Genomic DNA, 19753 nt, shown 5'->3' with positions numbered 1-19753 from the left:
AAACTCAAAAGTATTGTGGCTTAAATGAGATGGAAAGTTTACTTCTCTCTCATGTGAAGGCCTGGTTAACACCCAGGCCTAAAATAGTAGCTTGAGAGTGTCAAAGACCCAGGCTCCTTCTATCTTGTTGCTCTTCTACCTTCAACTCACATTTCCACCATGTGACCCAAAATGGCTGCTCCAGCTCCCACCATCACATCCACATTCCAACTATTGGGAAGAAGAAAAAAAAAGTCAATTGTATGTTTCTTTAAGGCTACAACCCAGGTGTCATATGCCTCACATTCTATTGGCTAGAATTTAGTCATGTGTCTAGATATGTCATTAGGGAGGCTGGGAAATGTAGTTTTACCTGGGCAACATGTACACAGCTAAAATCCTGGAGTTCTGTTACAAAAGCAAAAGAGAATAGTTATTGAGGGACAACAGTGTATCTGTCACACCAGGGCACTGCTACCAAATGGCTATGTGACCCTTGGGCAAAGTAACTTTACTGCCCTGAGCCTCAGTTTTCTCATCTATAAAATATTCACCTCTCAGTGTTGATGGGTTGTTCAGAATTTAATGAGACCGCAGATATCAAGTGCTTAGCCCAAGGCCTGGCCATTATCAGCCTGGAATGTGTGTTAGGAGTCTCCTTGTACCTCTGGGTCCAGGCTGTGGGTGATGTGCTTCTTTGGGTATGAGAAACTAGCCCCAGGGTTCAAGAGCTGAACCCGGCACTGACCTTGATTAGTTACTTCTCTAAAACAAAGAATCTGGCTTCTCCACACATGGAAATCCCCTCTCAACCTTCTGACCTTGGGACTGGGCACATGTCCTTCCACACCCATCCCCCTTCCCCCAGAGAAAGGCATACTCCAAGGAGGGAGAGGAGGTTCACATATAGGGTCTCCAGCCCCCCAGCCCAGCAGAAGTAAACCCTCACCCCTTAACCAATGCCACCAAGGCAGCTCCCCTCATCTGTGACAGTCCTAGCTTTCTAAAGCCAGAAGTCATACTTTCAATGTATTTCTCCAGGGGCCCCAACCCTTGTTGCAAAGTTTCACTTGTTATCAGCACCCTGGGTAAACCCAGACAGTCAGAGAATGTCTCTTCCAGGTGCATGAACAAAATCTACCAAATCACAAATGTAGGTACGTTCAAAAAAAGAAAAGAAACGATTTTAAGAGCTTGAGAACTAAACAGAACACATCTGCTGGTTAGGTGTGTTTGCAGACCCGCTTTGTCAACCACACCTCCACTTTCAGGAGAAGGGAAACTGGGGCCCAGAAGGGAAAGACACTGACCTAGTGAGTCTATGAGTCCAGGATTCCATGTTTCACCTTAACCAAGTGATGGAATTCATAACCGATTTTGGGACAACCAACATCATGTACTTTCTGATCCAATACACTGAGAAGGACACAGCATCAGTCCTGTTATATTCCTGTCTCTAGAATCTAATCACAAGGAAATGTCAGACAAACCCAAATCCACGGGGACAGCTTGCAAAGGAAACTGGCCTGTAATGTTTAAAAATGTCAGCCTCATGAAACCCAATGGTAGGCTGAGCAATTGTACCAGATATGAGAACTAAATACACATATAATCTCAAATTGGATCCTGGACTGGAAAAAATGTTTTGCTAAAAAGGATAGTTTGGGGACAACTAGTGATTTGACTATAGACTGCATTAGATACAATGTTGTATCACTGTTAAAAGTCCTGCTTTAGAAAACCGTGCTGTGACTCTATAAGAGAATGTACATAAACGTGGAAATACACACCAAAGTGTTCAGTGGCAAAGGGACATAATGTCTGAAACTTGCTCTCAAATGGTTGGGAAGGAGGGGAAGAAAGAAAAGGGCCAGTGATAAAGCAGACTGGCAAATTGTCAACAATTAGTGAACCTGGGTGAAGGGCATACTCAAGGCTTTGTCTTATTCTTGCAACTTTTCTGTAAGTTTAAAATGGTTCCAAAAGAGAGAAAAAAATGATTGCAAATTGAAAGTCATGGTTTTAAGGTTTAAAGTCATGTGTTTTTATGCTTGCATCTGTGGTCAGTTTGGGGAGTTGGGAGGGTGAATTTGCTGCTTCAGACTGTCTTGGGGTGTGACCAGGATCTCAGGGTTTGGTTAAGTTCTGGGGGTAGGACCATGGGCTTGGGGATGTGGCCAGAGTCTCAGAGGCGTGGTTGCCATGACGGACAGACAGGCCATATCCTGCGGAGTGGTCAGAACCTTGGGGCGTGGCCAGATTCTCGGAGGTGTGGCCAGAGTCTGGGGCAAGAACTGAGAAACTCCGTTCCCAAGGGAGGTAAGCCTGTTCTTCAAGCGCCCTCTTGCGGCTACCCTGGGGTCTGGCCTGCTCTTTTTTTAAACCGCTTTATTGAGATAATGCTGTTTAAAAATATATAAATGCATATACCGAGCATTTAGCTATTTAAAGTGTACAATTCAATGGTTTTAGTAAGATCAGAGAGTTATACGATCATCACCAAATTCAGTTTTAAAACATTTCTTCAACCCCGCCCCCTTCAGCCTTAGGCAACCCTTAACATACTTTCTGCCTCTATAAAATTTGCCTATTTGGACATTTTACATAAATTAAATTACACGGCCCGGCCAGTAAGTCAGTTGGTTAGAGTGTCGCCTTGATATGTCAAGGCTGTGGGTTCGATCCCTGGCCAGGACATATACAAAAATCAACCAATGAGTGCATCAATAAGTAGAACAACAAATTGATGTTTCTCTCTCTCTCTCTCTCTCCCCCTCACCTAACCAGCAGATGTGTTAATTTTAAAAATTAATCAATAAATTGAATCATACAATATGTGGTCATTTGTGATTGGCTTCTTTCACTTAGCATAATGTTTTTGAGGTTCGTTTGCATTTTAGCATGTTTTCAGTAACTTATTCCTTTTTAAAAAACATTTTATTTATTTGTTTTTAGAGAGCAGGGAAGGGAAGGAGAAAGAGGAAAGAAATATCAATGCTTCTTGTGTGCCTCCAGCGGGGCACCTGGCCTGCAACCCAGGCATGTGTCCTGAGTGGGAGTCAAACTGGCGACCCTTTGGTTCCCAGGCTGGCGTTCAATCCACTGAGCCACACCAGCCAGGGCAGTTCATTCCTTTTAATGGATAAATAACATTCCATTGTATGGGTATACTGCTAATCCTTTTATCAGTTGATGAACATCAAGGTGTCTTCACAAATCTTTGTGTGGATATATGTTTTCTATCGCACAGGAGTGGAGAGGCTGGGTCATATAATAACTCTATGTTTAACCTTTTGAGCAACTGCCAGACTGTTTTCCAAAGCAGCTGCACCATTTCACATTCCCACCAGCAGTGTGTCAGGGTTCTAGCTTCTCCACAGCCTCTCCAGTACTAATTACTGTCCGTCTTTTTTACTGGAGCCATCCTAGTGGGTGTGAAGCAGGAGCTCATTGTGGTTTGGCATTTCCCTATGTGATAGTGATGCTGAATGATATCATCCACTTCTTTTGCATCCATTATGCAGCCATATAAGCTTTTAATCATTTTGCTATATTGAATCTAGATTTTTAAAATAAAAGCATTATTAATGTTGTTGCAGTCCCAGTGTATCCTTCTCTGTCCATCCTTTTCCTTCTGCATATCCTGCATTTAGTGTTCAGCACTACCATACACATTTTCATACAATTATAACATACATATGTATCCTGAAATAACATAGAGTATTGGTCTTCAAACTTGGTATAAATGACATAGTGCTCTGTTAATTCTTCTGCACTTTTTTTTTTTTTAAATCTTCACCTGAGGATATTTTTTTCATTGATTTTAGAGAGGAAGGGAGAGAAAGAAACATTGATGCAAGAGACGCATCAATTGGTTGCTTCCCATATGCACCTGAACCAGGGATGGAACCTGCAACCTAGGTATGTGCCCTGACCAGGAATTGAACATACAACTTTGAGGTTACAGGACAACACTCTAACCAACTGAGCCATGCTGACCACTGCTCAAGGATATTTTTTTAAATTATTATTGATTTGAGAAAAAGAGAAACATTGATGTGAGAGAAACATCAGTTGGTGTCTTCCTGTACATGCCTGACTGGGGATCAAACCTACAACTTAGGTATGTGCCTTGACCAGAAATCAAACTCACAACCTTTTTCTTTTTTCAAGATTTTATTTATTTTACTCTTTAGAGAGAGGGGGAGGGAGGGAGAAAGAGGGGAGAAATAGCAATGTGCACATCAGTTGGCTGCCTCTCACACGCTGCCAACTGGGCACCTGGCCCACAACCCAGGCATGTTCCCTGACTGGGAATCGAACTGGTGACCTTTTGGTTCACAGGCCCGAGTTCAATTCACTGAGCCACACCAGCCAGGGCCAAAGTCACAACCTTTTAACACATGGGACAATGCTCCAATCAACGGAGCCACCAGGCCAGGGCTGCACTTACTTTTTAAAATTCATTGTATCAGTTTCGTAGGGTTGCTGTAACAAAAGACCACAAACCGAGTGACTTCAACAACAGAAATTTGTGCTTTCACAATTCTGGAGATTAGGAATCCAAAATCAAGGTGTGGGCAAGACTATGCTCCCTCTGAAGGCTCTATCTAGGGGAGAATCCTTCCTTGCCTCTTTTTAGCTTCTGGTGTTTGCCAGCAATCCTCAGCCTTCCTTGGCTTGTAAATGCATCACTCCAATCTCTGCCTTCATCATCACATGCTTTCTCCCTGTGAGTGTGCCTGTGCCTGTGGCCAAATTTCCAGTCATATTGGATTGAGGCCCACCCTCATTGAGTATGACCTCATCTAAACTTGGTTACGCCTGCAAAAAAAAGCTTTCTAAAAAAGCTCACATTCACAGGTTCCAGAGGATATAAATAGGGGTGGGGATGGGGCACTATTCAACTAGTACACTCATCATTATGTTTCTATGATTCATGTTATTAGTATGTGTGTCCAGTTCATTCATTTGAACTCTGTGTGGGAGTCCTTTGTGAGAGTTTACCACGATTTATTCATCCCTTCTCCTGGTGATGGACATCTGCCTTGTTTCCGGTTTTCTCCATTTCCCACAAGGCTGCAACTAACATCCTGGAACACGTCTCCTGGAGTTTTTAGGTCCGTATTTCTCAACCTGCCCAACAAGATCTATTAGTGGGTTGCGAAATCAATTTAGTGGGTTGCAAACAATTTTGCCTTTAATAAAATGGAAGGAAATAGAATAGAAGATATTAGAGCACATGCACATAAGTCGGGGTAAGGATTGCCCTGGGAAACTGTTTCAGGAGTAGCATGTCCTGATGTGAGCAAAAGTGTTTGCGAGCCAGAGCTCCGAGGGCTGCAGAGGGCCACGGACGTGCCCCGACAAAGGTCTGATGAGTCCTACCAAATTGCTCTCCAATGTACTTTCTCCCTGTACACTTCCAACAGCTCTTCTTCAATACTTGACATAAGTCAAAAATTTGTATTTGTGCCAGGCCAGTGGATTTTCATCCTGTTTTCTGGAGGAGGAAACTGAGGCGAACTCAGAGAGGACTGCAATGCAAGGAGCTAAGAGACTGGCCCGGTGGACCTGCGTACAAAGACCCGGTTTCCGCTTAGTACGAGGTGCGACGTGGAAGATTTCACAAGCGAATGATTCTGGGGTTCTAAGAGATGAGGAGTGGGGGGCTAAGGAGGGAAGTGAGGTGCGGTGGGAGGCTCAGCTCTCATCCTAAACTATTATCCTCTGATTCGGAATTCTCTAGGTAGGTGCATACCTACGATCAGAACCCGTCCCGGACGCCCAGGGGCGTGGCCTGGTGCGGGGGGGAAGGAGGGACGGCCCCGCCCCCAGCGCCCCCAGCGGCCGCCCAGCGCTCGGCCGGGGCTGGGCACCCGCTACAGGCAGCGCAGGTTCGTGAGAAAACCACGCCCCCTCAGCCTGATTTCCCGCGGGCTCCCAGGGGCCCAGGAATTAAGTCTCCAAGTTCTCGCTCCCTCAGACACCCTCCAACCAACCCCTGCTCCTAAGGGACTCGGGGGTCTGGTCGCGCAGTGTCTTCCTTCTCCAAGAGAAGGGGATCGCACTATCTCCCGACCTTTCCGCCTGGAAAAGTCGGCTCTGTGACCTTTAATCCCGTGCCACGTCCAAAGACCCAAACCCTCACCACGACGCGGGACGGCTACGTCCAGGCCCCACCTCCCTGCCGCGTCGGGACGGAGCGAGCCCTACCCCGCCCTCAGCGAAAGTCCTGGGTCTCCAGCTCTTCCTCCCCTTCAGCAGCCCTCAGCCCCTCCCCAGCGGGGCCCAGGCATCCTACCTGCAATTCCCGCCCACCCCGAATCACCTCCTATCTCCACCCACCGAAACCACCCCATCCGGCTGTCCTTCGGGGATCGGACTTTCGAACCCTATTTCTAGGGAACCCAGGTGCCAGGGCCCGAGACCCCGCCCCCTCTGGGGACACAGGAACCTGCTGCCCCGCCCCGGTTCTCCAGGGCCCGCCCTCACCTCTGTGGCCGGGTCCCGCCCCCACCCTTCCCTGGGCGGGGCCGCTCCTTTCACCGCCGCACCCGTCCCCGGCGAAGCACCCGAGGGACCCATGGCTGCGGCGGAGTTCCCACGGGGGTGGCTGAGTGGAGAGCCCCGCGCGCTTGCCCGGGCGGTGAGGATGCTGCAGCGCCTGCAGGAGCAATGCGGGGACCCCCGGCTCTCCTCGAGTCCCCCCTCGCTGCGGGACCTGCTGCCGAGCACCGCGCAGCTGCTGCGAGAGGTGGCCCACGCCCGGCGGTCGGCCGGCGGAGGCGGCCCCGAGGGTCCCGGGGGTGCCGGGGACTTTCTCATCATCTACCTCGCCAACCTGGAGGCCAAGAGCAGGCAGGTGGCGGCACTCCTGCCGCCCCGGAGCCGAAAGAATGCCAACGACGAACTCTTCTTGGAGGGCTCCATACTCAGGTGAGTGGAAGACTCTGTCGCCTGGAGTAGAGGTGGGATCACCAGGGAGCTCCAGGTCAGGCTCCTACCCTTACTCCCTCACACCCAGGAGTCCAGCCCCCAGCCCCTCCCCCCTCGGACCCTGGAGTCCCAGCCCCCAGCCCCTCCCCCCTCGGACCCAGGAGTCCAGCCCCCAGCCCCTCCCCCCTCGGACCCAGGAGTCCAGCCCCCAGCCCCTCCCCCCTCGGACCCAGGAGTCCAGGCACCTACCTTGGTTTCGGATTTGATCCCCGGGCAACTGATGTCTCTCTTTCACATCAATGTTTCTCTCTCTCTTTCTCTCTTTCTTTCAATCCCTTTCTCTAAAATCAATAAACATATCTTCAAGTGAAGATTTTTTTAAGGAAAGAATTTTTTAAAAAATAACTAGTAATAATTAATATGCACTGAGTGCCGCCTGTGTGTCGGGTGTGCTAGGCATTTTATGTACTTGTAAGGATCCTCATCACTCCCCTGTGAAGCAGGAGCTGTACTTATGCCCATTTCACAGTTGAGGAAACTGAGGCTTGGGGGAAATAAAGGAACCTGCGAAGAATCCCACAAATAAGTGTAAGAGCTACCCTCTGCTGCCGCCCACCTCCCTCCTGATCATACCTCAGGGAGGCAGCGGCAGGAGAAGGCACTGCCTCCAGCCAGCGCAGCTCAAACGGGGAGGAGGGCTCCGAGCCAGACCTTTACGCAGACCACCCTAAATGCTCTCAGCGCTGGCGGTCCCCATGACCAACTAGGCGAGGCTTCTCCTCTGGCCCCCATGGGCTTCAGGCAGAGCCTGGGTCTGGGTGGTGGAGGCGGAAGATACTGGGCTGCACCCCCTTTCCTTCACAGAGAGAGAAACTGGGGCTCTGACACGAGAGGCATCGGAGCTGCGGCAGGCAGTGGTGAAATCGCCCTCACCCTGCACTGCTGCATCAGCGAGCCTGGGGCCTGTGGGTGCTCCCGTAGAGGGTGGAGGTGTCAGTGGGAGCCCAGGAGTCCAGCCAAGTGCTCAGCGCCCATCCCCACAGGCGACAGCTGGCCAAGCTGGCCCTTATCTTCAGCCACATGTATGCGGAGCTGAGAGCACTCTTCCCTGGGGGAATGTACTGTGGACACACGTACCAGCTCACCAAGACCGCAGCCCACACCTTCTGGAGGGAGCACTGTGGAGCCCGGTGAGTAAGCACCTGTCCCTGGGGCCCCTGGAGCCTTATCCTGCCCTTGCCCATGCCCTTGCCCAGGGACCCAGGAGTCCTGGTCCCCAGCCTCTCATCCCCTTCCTCCCTCAGACCCAAGAGTCCAGGCCCCCAGATGCCTCCTTCTTAGATGGAGACCCCCCATCCTAGGCTCCCAGAGGCCTCACCTGAATCCCTCCACCCAGGTGTGTGCTGCCGTGGGCTGAGTTTGAGTCTCTCCTGTGCACCTGCCACCCTGTGGAATCGGGTCCCACGACGTTCGCCTTGCGCTCCACCATCGACCTCACCTGCAGTGGCCACGTGTCCATCTTTGAATTTGACATCTTCACCAGGCTCTTCCAGGTCAGGAAAGGTCAAGGCTGGGAGTTCAGACTCGGGTCCTGTGGGAGGAGGGGGCTGGTGGGGGAAGGCTGGACTCCTGGGTCTGAGGGAGGAGGGGCTGGGGGCCTCCCCCAGGTCTTGGGGAATTAGGGTTTGGAATCTTCCGTGTAGAAGAGATTCCTGAGGCCCACCGTGCTGTGAGCAAGGTGGCGGGGTTCTTGGACCCTGGGAAGCACAGGAAAGGGGACTGTGCCATCGGCCCCTCTCTGACCCAAACATCACCCTCCCCAGCCATGGCCAACACTCCTCAAGAACTGGCAGCTTCTGGCAGTCAACCACCCGGGCTATATGGCCTTCCTCACGTACGACGATGTCCAAGCACGCCTGCAGGCCTGCAGGGGCAAGCCAGGCAGGTAAGGGGCAGGTCTCAGGGGAGGACACTGCTAGGGGGTGCGGGCTCTGGGTTCTGGGCTTGGGGTGGTAGAAACCCAGACACCCTTCAGAGAGCAAGAAGTGATGGGCTGAGGTACCTGGGATCCCACAGAGTGGAGAACTCAGAGGTAGGACACTGAGTGCCCCGCCACCCCACCTCTTCTCCTGAGACCTCCCAGACCTTTCCACGATCTAGCAGGTGAAGGTCTGGCAGGGTTCCCGAGGACCTTGGCCCAGGATAAGCTCCGTTTCCGATAAGTCAGAGCCCATGCTGTACCATTTATGTTAAAAATTTTTATAAATGTGCTGTTCCTCTCTGGTTTATTTATTTATCTATTTATATTTTAATAATCACCCAAGGATATGCTTATTGATTTTTAGAGAGAGGAAGGGAGAGAGAGCGAAACATCAATGTGAGAGAGAAACATCGGTCAGCTGCCTCCTGTACACGCCCCAATCAGGGATCCAACCTGAAACCTAAGCATGTGCTCCGACCAGGGATTGAACCTACAACCTTTTGGTGTACGGGATGACGCTCCAACCAGATGAGCCACCCAGTCAGGGCTATTAAATATTTTTAGTAGGAATTCCCTCACCTGCTGGGATAGGAGACTAGGAACCAAACATCTGAAATTATTTCAAGCCGGTGTTTGAGCTGTTGGGTCCCCCTCCCCCCAACAGGGTTAAGACTTGAGGGGCTGAGCTCCCTGGAACACCAAGAGGTCAGATTCGTGAGTTTTTGCAGGGCTAGGATGCAGATCCCCCAGGACAGCAAGTGGATTAGCCCTTTGCCAGTTACACTGCAGACTGGTTTAAAGGGGAAGGAAAAGGGATGAACTAATTTCCATAAGGCTTCAGGCAGAGCTAGATCCAGGTGCTCACATGCTATGGTCAAGAATCAGATCCTGTTTATCCCCCGTCTCTGCTTTCCACTGTTAGCTTCATTCACAGACATGGTCTCTCCTCGTGGATTCTAGAATCCCCAGCAGTGTACCCTGCCAGCTTAGCTACCTCTGTAGAAATGGAGTACCTCTGTGGAACTCCCGCAAAAGTCCCAAGGCTGCCCTGGCCAGTGTGGCTTAGTTGGTTGGGAGTTGCCCTGCAAACCAAAAGGTCATGGGTTTGATTCCCAGTCAGTCCCCTGTTTGGGAGAATACCAGAGGCAGCTGATCAATGTTTCTCTTGCATCAATGTTTCTCTCCCTCTCTTTCCCCCTCCCCTCTCCTCTCTCTGGAATCAATAAAAGGAAAAACATTTTTAATTAAAAAAAAAAAAAAAAGAAGTCCCAGGACTGACTCGCATCACTATGGTCACGGGCCCTGAAATGCACTGATTGGCCAGACCAGACTCAATCTTGTCTAAATCCTAGTGAAGAAGGGGGGGAGCAAGCGGGTAATCCCCTATATGTAGGGCAGACAGGAATATAATGCCTCATTGTCTAAAAAGGGGGAAGCTGAGTTATAAGGGGGCACCTGGGTACCCAACAGTGTGTGGGGCTGGGAGGTCCCAGAAGAGACAGCAGTGACCACTCTCTTCCCCCATCCCACCTGCTTCTTCCTCCAGCTACATCTTCCGACCCAGCTGCACTCGCCTGGGGCAGTGGGCCATCGGGTACGTAACTGCAGATGGCAGCATCCGGCAGACCATCCCTCAGAACAAACCCCTGTTCCAGGCTCTCCTAAAAGGACAAAAGGAAGGCTTGTGAGTCCCTATCCTGGCGGCGGTGGGGGGAGGTAGTCGGCCGACTGCCCCTCGCAGAGCAGGCGTCATAAACTTGCAATACTACAGTCTTCCAGCAGGTGGCAGACGAGGGTCTCGAGGAAGGGGCGCCTTTTCTAGGTCCCACAAAGTCGCCACAGGGGCCAGCAGCAGCTCCCGCAGAGAAGGGCGTTGGAAGTTGAGTACTAGACCTGTGTGGCTCCATTCCTTGAAAGTTCACTAAGAGCTTTCGCTTTTAGATAATCCATATCCTGTCCTGGGATCCAGACTTTTAGAGCAGAAAGAGAACTGGGCAAACAGCTGGACTGGTGACTTTCCTTCTGTAACCTTGGCGGCCCCAGGGCCGCTCTTTCAGAAGCTGCCTTGGGTAGAAGGGGAGGAAGGAAAAAGCAGGTGAGGTTGCCAAGTCCCACCCTGGACCTTTACTCAGAGCTTTCTTAGGAGTCGCATCTATATGATACAACATGAGATCCATAAATAGGTATGCAATCGATTCTCGTTATTCACGGTAGTTCTGTTCTACAAAGTCACAGCGAACAGAGTTAGCGAATCCTGAGCCATTCCTGTGAGACTGGTCACAGTTTTGTCAGCCAGTCACTACATAATCACCGTTACGTGTGTTTCTGTTTAAAGACACCTTGTGTAGCTCATTTGGTTGGCTCATTGCCCCGTATCCAAAAAAAAAACAAAAAATGCTGTGAGTTTGATTCCCCATCAGGGCACACGCCTGGGTTGCAGGTTCCATCCCAGGTCCTGGCGCGTGTGATGCCATCTGGATGCCTACTGGAGGCAACCGATCCATGCTTCCCTCTGGCATCGATGTTTCCTTCCTCTCTAAAAAGCAATGAAAATATGTCCTCAGGTGAGGATAAGAAAAAGAAAATAAAGACACCTTATGTAATATATATTGTTGATTCATGAACACTGAGCACACGGCCAACTATAAACTATGCCCGGGAGCATTTTAAATGCGATATCATTTTAAAAAGCACAAAAATGTGAGAAACATGATGCCAAATAGCAAAAAGGCCCCTGATTTACGGTATGAGAGTTGGAACAAGGGGTCTGAGCTTGCCTCACTCAGTCTCACATGGGAGTGTGCCTGTTGGGTAGCACATTTTTTTGCCACTGTGTGCATGTTCATGAATGACCACAGGTAACAATTTGGGGTTACAAATTTTAGCATGTAGGCAAATTTGCAAATACGGAACCCATGAATAGCAAAGATCTATTGTGCGTGTATATGTGTACACATATATTATTATGTCACTATTTGACAACTGAGGAAACTGAGGCGCAGAGACACAGAGCCATTGCCCAGGCCGCACAGCTGCTGTGCTAACGAGCTGGGATTTGAAGCCAGACAGCCAGGCTCAAACTACAGTCCCTTACCCACTAGAATGTCCTGAGTACCAGGTCAGATATCACTGGAGAAGAGCACTGCAGAGTTAAAATAAGTGTGAACACCATCAATCTGGTTTGAGCCCCCCGCTCTACACACATACACACACACACAAAGAAAAGATTCCCACCATTTCATGGATGGGAAAATCAAAGCCCCAGGAGAGGGAAAGGGACGCCAGATCTTTCTACCCCACAGCAAGGCAGCTTTCTGGGTCTGACATTGGTCACAGCAGTTCTCTCTTCTTGGGCGTTTATGTGGGGAAGAGGGGTGCTGAACATTCCATAAGCACTGTCTTATTTAATCCTTACCACCCTTCTTTGCCCTAAGTGTAATTATGTCCATTTCACAGAAGGGAAAACTGAGGCCAGAAAGGGAGAGTTGCCCAGCCCAGGTCACACTATGTGTTTGTGCGAGAGCTGCACTGGGTCCCAGGCCAGGCAGAGCCACAAACAAGTTATAGAGGACTTGTTACTCTGCTGTTGGTCTGAAGGTGCATTACGACTTGGGTGGGAGTCCCAAAGGGTGTCAGGCCTTCTCGGCTGTCCTGGAGCCCAGTGCTCAGACCTGGCCACAGCCCTGGTCTGTGTCCCTCCGGGCCTCACTGTGTGATCTTGGGCAGTTGCCTCTCCCACACTGGGCCTATGAAGCAAGAAGAAGCTTAGGCATCTAGGAGTGTCCCTGTAGCCCTGCTAGCCTAAGACTCTAGGATTTGGTCACTCTGGGGATCTGTGACTTTGAGATGCTGTTACACTCAGACCTGAAGGCTCTAGGACAGGTAACATTCTGGGAGGATGACGCCCAGATTTTGATCAGTTTCCTGGTTCTCATTCACCTGGTCCATGTCCCCAGGTTATGAGTGCCCGTCTATGGGGGTCTGAGGGGGTACGGCCCTGCCCTAGAGGGGCAAGTTTAAGGAGAGAGGAACAAAAATACCCCAGACCAGCAGGAGATTTGGGACTACTGCTCATTGGGGAGCTCTGGGCCCTGTGGCAGAGGTGGGGGAGTCCTTGTTAGGCCAGGGGGTGGGGTGAGCTGGAAGACTCCTCCTTAGCCCTCTCATCCCTCCCCCAGCTACCTCTACCCAGATGGGAAGAATCACAACCCGGACCTGACTGAACTCTGCCACATGGAACCCCATCAGCACATCCACGTGTCAGAGGTGAGGCCCAGACCTGTGTCCCCCACCATGGGCCCCCTCTCTGCTTACTTCCCCCTCCCACCCACCCTTGGCTCAGGAATCCCTCCCATGGAGTCAGGCCCTGGAGTCCCAGAGGCCTTGGGGTTTTGTGCTGGTGTGATGTCCACGTGACCTAAGGTGCATCATTGGTCCTCTCTGAGCCTGTTCCTTCTCTGGAAAACACAGCTCCCCCTGCCACCTCCACAGGGGTTTTTGTGGGGACTGAACCAGGAAATGGAACTTCTGAAGTCGTCCGAACAGCTAACGTTCCTGAGCACTCAGCCCCTGCGCCTTAGTTTTCAGTCGCCCCATGGGTGGAAGAGAAATGACAAGTCATTTTCTTTTAAATGCAGGTATATCCCACACAAGATTTGGGATATACTTATACCTAAAACTTCATTTTTTTAAAAAAAGATCTTATTTATTTTTAGAGAGAAGGGAAAGGAGGGAGAGAGAGAGGGAGAGAAACACCACTGTGTGGTTGCCTCTTGCGTGCCCCCAGCTGGGGACCTGGCCTGCAACCCAGGCATGTGCCCTGACTGGGACTCGAACCTGCGACACTTTGGTCCGAAGGCCGGCACTCAATCTCCTGAGCCACACCAGCCAGGCCTAAAACTTCATTCTTTATGCATCTGAAATGTGACAGGGCATCCTGTATTTTTAGTTGCTAAATCTGGCCACCCTGAAAGCAGACCACCCCAGAGAGCACACCTTGTAACACGGGGTACATGCAAGAGGCAGCGGACACATGGCCTGGAACTTGGGAGAGGGCTGTGGGCTGGCGCAGAGGGTTGGGACTTTCTTCCTGCGGCCCCACTTATAACTCTGTGGCTGTTGTCCCCACGCTTGCCGCCTCCCCGTCTTCTCGCTGCCAGGAGCAGCTGCGGCTGTACTGGGCCATGGACTCCACGTTCGAGCTCTGCAAGATCTGCGCCGAGGGCAACAAGGATGTGAAGATCGAGCCATGCGGGCACCTGCTGTGCAGCCGCTGCCTGGCTGCCTGGCAGGTGGGTCTCCGCTGCTCCCCCACTCCCACCCCTGTCCCCCGCCAAAGGAGCTCCCCTTTGCCTTATGGATCCGTTGGGAAAACAGGCCCAGGGAAAGCAGACACTTGCTCAGGGTCGCTCAGGAGGGAGGGCCAGGAGCCCACCTGACCGCGTCTGTGCATCTGTCCCCATGTCACTCTGCGCCTGTCACCTCTGCTTCTCCACCTACACAATTCATGGAAAGAGTGCCTTCCTTCCCTGGCTGGGCGATCTGGGGCCAGGGGCTTCACCTCTCTGAGCCTTGGCCTCACCTCTGGAGGAAGGAGCTGATGTTAGTCACCTCCGAGGGCCACAGGGAGGATCCGAACCCTGAGGCCCTCAGGAGAGGCCCCTGGGGGGAGGGGCTGTGGCCTCTGCGCTGTGTGGGTGCCTGACGTCAGCTTTTTGATTGGACTGTAAACGCGGGACATTCAGCTTTTGATGGCTGAGTCATCCATCTCAAAGACTTCCATGTCCAACAAACAAATTGCAGATGTGTGACACACCTGCCAGCAAGCCGAGTAGATAAGGAATTAGGCTGCCCCCACCCATGAAATCCCTGGGTGACCTACTTAGGTGACCCACGCTTTTCCCTTTCTGTACCCTAATTCCCACTCTTGTGCTGTAAATTCTCCAATAAAAGGGAACCCACGACACCCTAAGCACCCCACTCTGCCTCTAAGGAAGGCAGAGCCACCACCGGCTGGTGTGGCTCAGTGGGTTGGAGTGTCATCCAGTAAACTGAAAGGCTCCTAAACTAAAAGGGCTCCAGTTCGATTCCCAGTCAGGGCCCCCGCCTGGGTTGAGGGTTCAATCCCCGGTCCGGGCATGTACGAGAGACAATACATCCATGTTCCTCCCCCTCCCCTTCTCTTTTCTTTCAAATCAATAGGCATGTCCTCCGGTGAAGATTTTAAAATCTAAACATTAAAAATGAATAACTAAATAGATAACTGAATTATATTTTTTTTAAAGAAAGCAAAATGCAGGTCCACGCACCCTCCCGCAGCTCTCTCTACCTGCGACCTTGCGGTGTGGCCCCTGGACATGCCACGTACCCTCCTGGATCTGAGTAATAAATCTTGTTCTTCCAAGCTTCCTGAAGGTTTTTGCTGATGTGCATCTTGCGGCCATAAGAACCACCAGGGCCAGTCCACCAGCAGCACTGGCCCCAATGTTGGTGGCAAAATGTGTGTGAGGGCCCAGGCGAGTGCCTCAGGCCTTCCGTGCCCACAGCATCACTGTTGCTGGCTGGGGCACGCATCCTGGCCCCACTGGGCTTCCCGTCAGTGTGCCTCCCTGGCCTCTGGCTCTTCCAGGCCTGCATCTCTCTCCCCATCACCCTCTCATCACGACTCCTCCTCTCTCCCTCTCCAATGGCCCCTCTCTGTCTGTCCTCCCCACATCACTACTGGAGACGAAGGCCTGAGTAGCCCCAGGGGGTGCTGAAAAGAACAAGGAGACCCTGACCCTTTTCTCCCCCACCCCCAGCACTCAGACAGCCAGACCTGCCCCTTCTGCCGCAGCGAGATCAAGGGCCGAGAGGTCGTGAGTATCCATCAATTTCGAGGGAGGCCAGCGGAAGCCAGAGCCACTGCTGAGGACCCAGGGAAGAGCAATGAGCAGGAAAATGGGGAGGAGGAGGTGGGGCAGGTAAGCAGGGCCTGGCCCGAGCTAGAAATAAAATGCCTGGGTCTGAGGGAGGAGGGGGCTGGGGGCCTGGACTCCTGGGTCTGAGCAGGGAGGGGCTGGGGGCCCGGGCTCCTGGGTCTGAGGGGGGAGGGGCTGGGGGCCCGGGCTCCTGGATCTGAGGGGGGAGGGGCTGGTGACAGGATTTGAGGTGCTAGAGGACTGAACTTTTGCTTCCCCGAGGGTCTGAGGCTTTTGCTTCCCCGAGGGTCTGAGGCTATGGGTCTCTCTAGTCTGAAACCTTTTGAGGGTTAGGACCCTTGTCTTATTCTCCATTGTATCCCCAGTGTCTAGAACAGTGCCTAGGTGCGGGGACGCCAGGCAGAAAGATATGTAGGTGAGAAGAAAACGGTAGCTCATAACCCTCTCCCCACCCTCTGTCTCCCCTAGGTGACCCCCTCAGCTCCCCCACTGCCCCCCGACGTGGATCTGTCCCCTGGGCATCCAAGAAGTAAAGGCCATCTGAAGGTGGTGAGTCAGGCACTGGTCTGAGGTGGGCAGCTTGGGTCTCGTTCAACCACAGGGTCCCTGGTCTAGCTGGGTGTTCAGGGGTGCCAGACCAGGCATTCCTTCTCTGCACCCATTTACAGGGTGCTGTGTCATCTGGCACCCACACCTCTAAGTCCTCTTCACTTATGCTCTTCCTTATGCATTCCCCATCGCTGGTTTTCTGGCTCTCCTTCCAGCATCCCAGGCATGTCCTGCCCCAGGGCCTTTGCACAAGTTGTTTTCTCTGCCTGATCTCCTTTATTTAGGCTTACTTTCTCATCTTCTTTGACCGCCCTATTGAAAATAGTGTTCTAATCCTTTGAAGCCCCTGCCCGCTGCATTTTTGTAGGGTTTTTAAAAAGATTTTATTACTTTCAGAGAGAGGGGAAGGGAGGGAGAAAGAGAGGGAGAGAAACATCAATGTACGAGATCAATCGGTCACCTCTCACACGCCCCTAACCAGGGACCTGGCCCATAACCCAGGTATGTGCCCTGGCAAGTAATCGAACTGGCGACCTTTCAGTTTGCAGGCTGGTGCTCAACCCACTGAGCCACACCAGCCAGGGAGCATTTTCTTAGTTCTTTTCACCACCTGGCAGAGAGAACTGTTTTTGTTGTTTTCTGTGACCATCAGCAAGCAGCTCTGTGACCCTCCAGAAGGTTAAGACTTGGCCTTACTCTCATTTTATCACCAGGATCTAGAATAGTGCCTAACGTAGTAGGTGCTCAAAGAATAGATGTTGAACGAATAAGTAGAACTGCATCTTCCCAATAGCCCTAAGAAGTTGAAACTGTTCCTCCTCATTTTTCAGAGGCAAAAAGCCCAGAGAGGTGACTGCAGCAGCCCAAAACCACACAGCTGAGGAGAGGAAAAGCCGGTGTTATAGGCCTTAAAACCATCTGCTTGTTTTCTAAGGGAGCCCCCAGCTTTGCTTTTGTCTCCCCGGCCCCTCACCTCCCACCCCAGGATTTTCTGAGACCCTGGCACGCTGGGGAGAGGCAGATCTCTGTTAGCATCTCAGACTTCGTACACACAAGTATCAATCAATACTGGCTGCCTTCAAACAAACAACTCAGGAAGTCCGGGAACATTATTCCAACACAGCAAACAAGAGAGCCAGCAGGAAGGGGGGGAGGGGAGGGCATGCTGCCACCCGCTAGGGAAGCTAAAAACAGATCCCAACCTGCAGCCAAAAGCAAATGGAAACATTAGGAGGCACTCAGCAGGCTCCCTGAGGACAAGGAGGGGGACATAGGCAGCGCAGCAGGCTGAGGGGCTCCGCAGGCCTCGCGGTCGCCTCCTTGCTGAGGCTGTGTCCTCTGCGGGGCATGCACTTCCCTGTTCCCCCCAAACCCGGCCCAATTCGAAGTCCCAGCAACTCCTACTCCTCCCTTCTTCCAAGCCCTGCAGGAGAGGCAGCCCTGGTGATCTCCCAGCAAGGTGACTGTCATCATGAGAACAATTAATGTGGACGTCACTTTTCCTGAAGAATGGCTGGCACTGCTTTGTTAAAAGAAAAAACATTTTTTAAAAGTAGAGTCGACGTTCAGTATGATATTAGCTTCAGCTGTACAACATAGAGATTGGACACTTACGCACCTTACAATGTGGTGACCACACTAAGTCTAGGGGCCACCTGTCACCGTGCAAAGTCATCACAATATTATTGACTCTGCCCCCTGAGCTGTACCTGGCACTGCTTTTTACATACTTATTTAATTGTCGTGACAACCCAGTGACGTGGGTACTGTTATGATCCCCATTATGCAGAGGGGGACACTGAGGCTCAGTGATGATGGGGTGATGGTCAGGACTGAAACCAAAGTCCCTGGCTCAGATTCCCGAGCCCATCCTCCCCTGTGGGCCTCGGTTTGTGTCTGTAAAATGGGTGTGATGCCAGTTCCCGCCACGTGGGGTTGCTGCGGGCACTGGGTGAGTGGAGCTGTGGTCTTGCTTTGCCTATGGCGCTCCCCTGCAGTGCGGTTCTCCACCTGAGAAACCCACCTCTAGGGGGCGCCCCTGTCATTCAGCAGAACCCTGGCACCTGGCTGACCACTGAGGACCTCCCCCATCCTCGGTGTCTCCATGTGCAAAATGGGGACAAGGCTGGCATGGGCCCCACAAGTTTTCCACAAGTTTTGATGGAGTCAGCAAGATTAGGCGTCTGTAACCTGAGTCAGGTCCCCCACCCCAAACTCTCAGAAGCTCCCCAGGGCTCCGAGAATTAAAGCCAATATCTTCTCCACCGCCCATGAGACCTGAGGATCTGACCCTCCCCATCTCTCCAATGACCTCCTGTGCCCCCCATTCCTTTCCAGCAGCAATGGGCCCCTTGCTGTTCTAACAGGCCAGCAATCACACCCCCCACCACAAGGCCTCTCTGCACATCCTTCTTGCACTCAGGCTTCTGCTCATTGTCCCTCCTCCATGAGGTCTTCCCCGGCCACCCTCAAGTCCGGTCGCCCCGCCGCACATGTTCCCCCTGTCTGCTTCAGTTCTCTGAAGGACACCTAACTCTCTGGGATATTTCCTTGTTCACACACTGATTACTCATGGGAAGCTTCTTGCTCAGGAGCCTGTCAGCTCCATGAGGAGAGAGCTTTTTGTCTGTCTGGTTCATGGAGTCTCTTCGAGCCCAGAACAGGGCCGGAGACACTGTAGATGCTCAGGGAATATTTTTGGAATGAATGAATGTGGTGGAGGCGTGGGTGGATGGGTGATGGATGGACGGATGAGTGGGTGTGGGGGTAGATGGATGGACAAACAAATGAAGACTTCTTCCTACTCAAGTCAGAGGTGTTAGGCGGAAACAGCATTCACAGGGAGCAAGACCCTATCATACTCCACCCCACCCCACCCCCACCGCTGTGTGACCCCTGTCTGGGCTTGGGAAATGAAGCACAGCTGCAGCTCAGCTGTAAAATTTCTTAATCTCCTCTCCTCCAGGCACCTCCAGCCATCCCCAAACTTCGAGCCCCTCTTACTTTGCCAAAAATTAGGACTGTGGCCTTGGTCCCGTGGGAAATCACCTCCAGCCCCCACGCCAGGGAGGGAGCCACAAAGTAAGTGGAGAGGGCCCCTGGGGTCTGGGAGTCCTGGGTCTGAGGGAAGAGGGCCTGGGGGGTGGGGGGTGGAAGGGAAACATTGGTCCTAGGAAATCAACAGCCCGCCCTGAAACTCTCCCCAATGCAGAAACTCCTAAAGGGAAAGTCACCCCTCCAGCTGCCCCATGGGGTCTGTGATTGCTGCCCAGGCCTGGAGGCCAGGTGAGTCCCCTGCTGTGCCCGGGTTCCCTCCCTTGGTCCTACCCACCCCACCCACCTGAATGTGATGTAATTTAAACCACCTCTGTTTCCGCCTCACAGG

General features: G+C 51.9%; 1 protein-coding gene across 1 annotated transcript; it reads left to right on the top strand.

The window, feature by feature from the left end:
- Nucleotides 1-6512: 6512 nt before the first annotated feature.
- On the top strand, nucleotides 6513-19651 carry CBLC (Cbl proto-oncogene C). Its single transcript, XM_090259739.1, has 11 exons — nucleotides 6513-6918; nucleotides 7962-8108; nucleotides 8315-8471; nucleotides 8742-8863; nucleotides 10446-10583; nucleotides 13078-13165; nucleotides 14059-14190; nucleotides 15700-15861; nucleotides 16288-16368; nucleotides 19334-19449; nucleotides 19580-19651. The coding sequence occupies exons 1-11, from the start codon at nucleotides 6566-6568 to the stop codon at nucleotides 19587-19589; spliced, it is 1506 nt and encodes a 501-aa protein (XP_090115865.1). The 5' UTR covers nucleotides 6513-6565; the 3' UTR covers nucleotides 19590-19651.
- Nucleotides 19652-19753: the final 102 nt, after the last annotated feature.

The sequence above is a fragment of the Furipterus horrens genome, unplaced genomic scaffold (genome assembly GCF_987537825.1).
Source record: "Furipterus horrens unplaced genomic scaffold, mFurHor1.1.pri manual_scaffold_13, whole genome shotgun sequence".
Taxonomy (NCBI): Eukaryota; Metazoa; Chordata; class Mammalia; order Chiroptera; family Furipteridae; genus Furipterus; species Furipterus horrens.
This window is presented reverse-complemented; position numbering and strand designations above follow the sequence as displayed.

Excerpts from the sequence above, each read along its gene's own strand:
- CBLC (XM_090259739.1), top strand. The coding sequence starts at position 6,566 with ATGGCTGCGGCGGAGTTCCCACGGGGGTGGCTGAGTGGAGAGCCCCGC. Across the intron at positions 8,109-8,314 it reads AGGGAGCACTGTGGAGCCCG|GTGTGTGCTGCCGTGGGCTG; the intron begins GTGAGTAAGCAC and ends CCCTCCACCCAG. Across the intron at positions 14,191-15,699 it reads GCTGCCTGGCTGCCTGGCAG|CACTCAGACAGCCAGACCTG; the intron begins GTGGGTCTCCGC and ends CCCCACCCCCAG.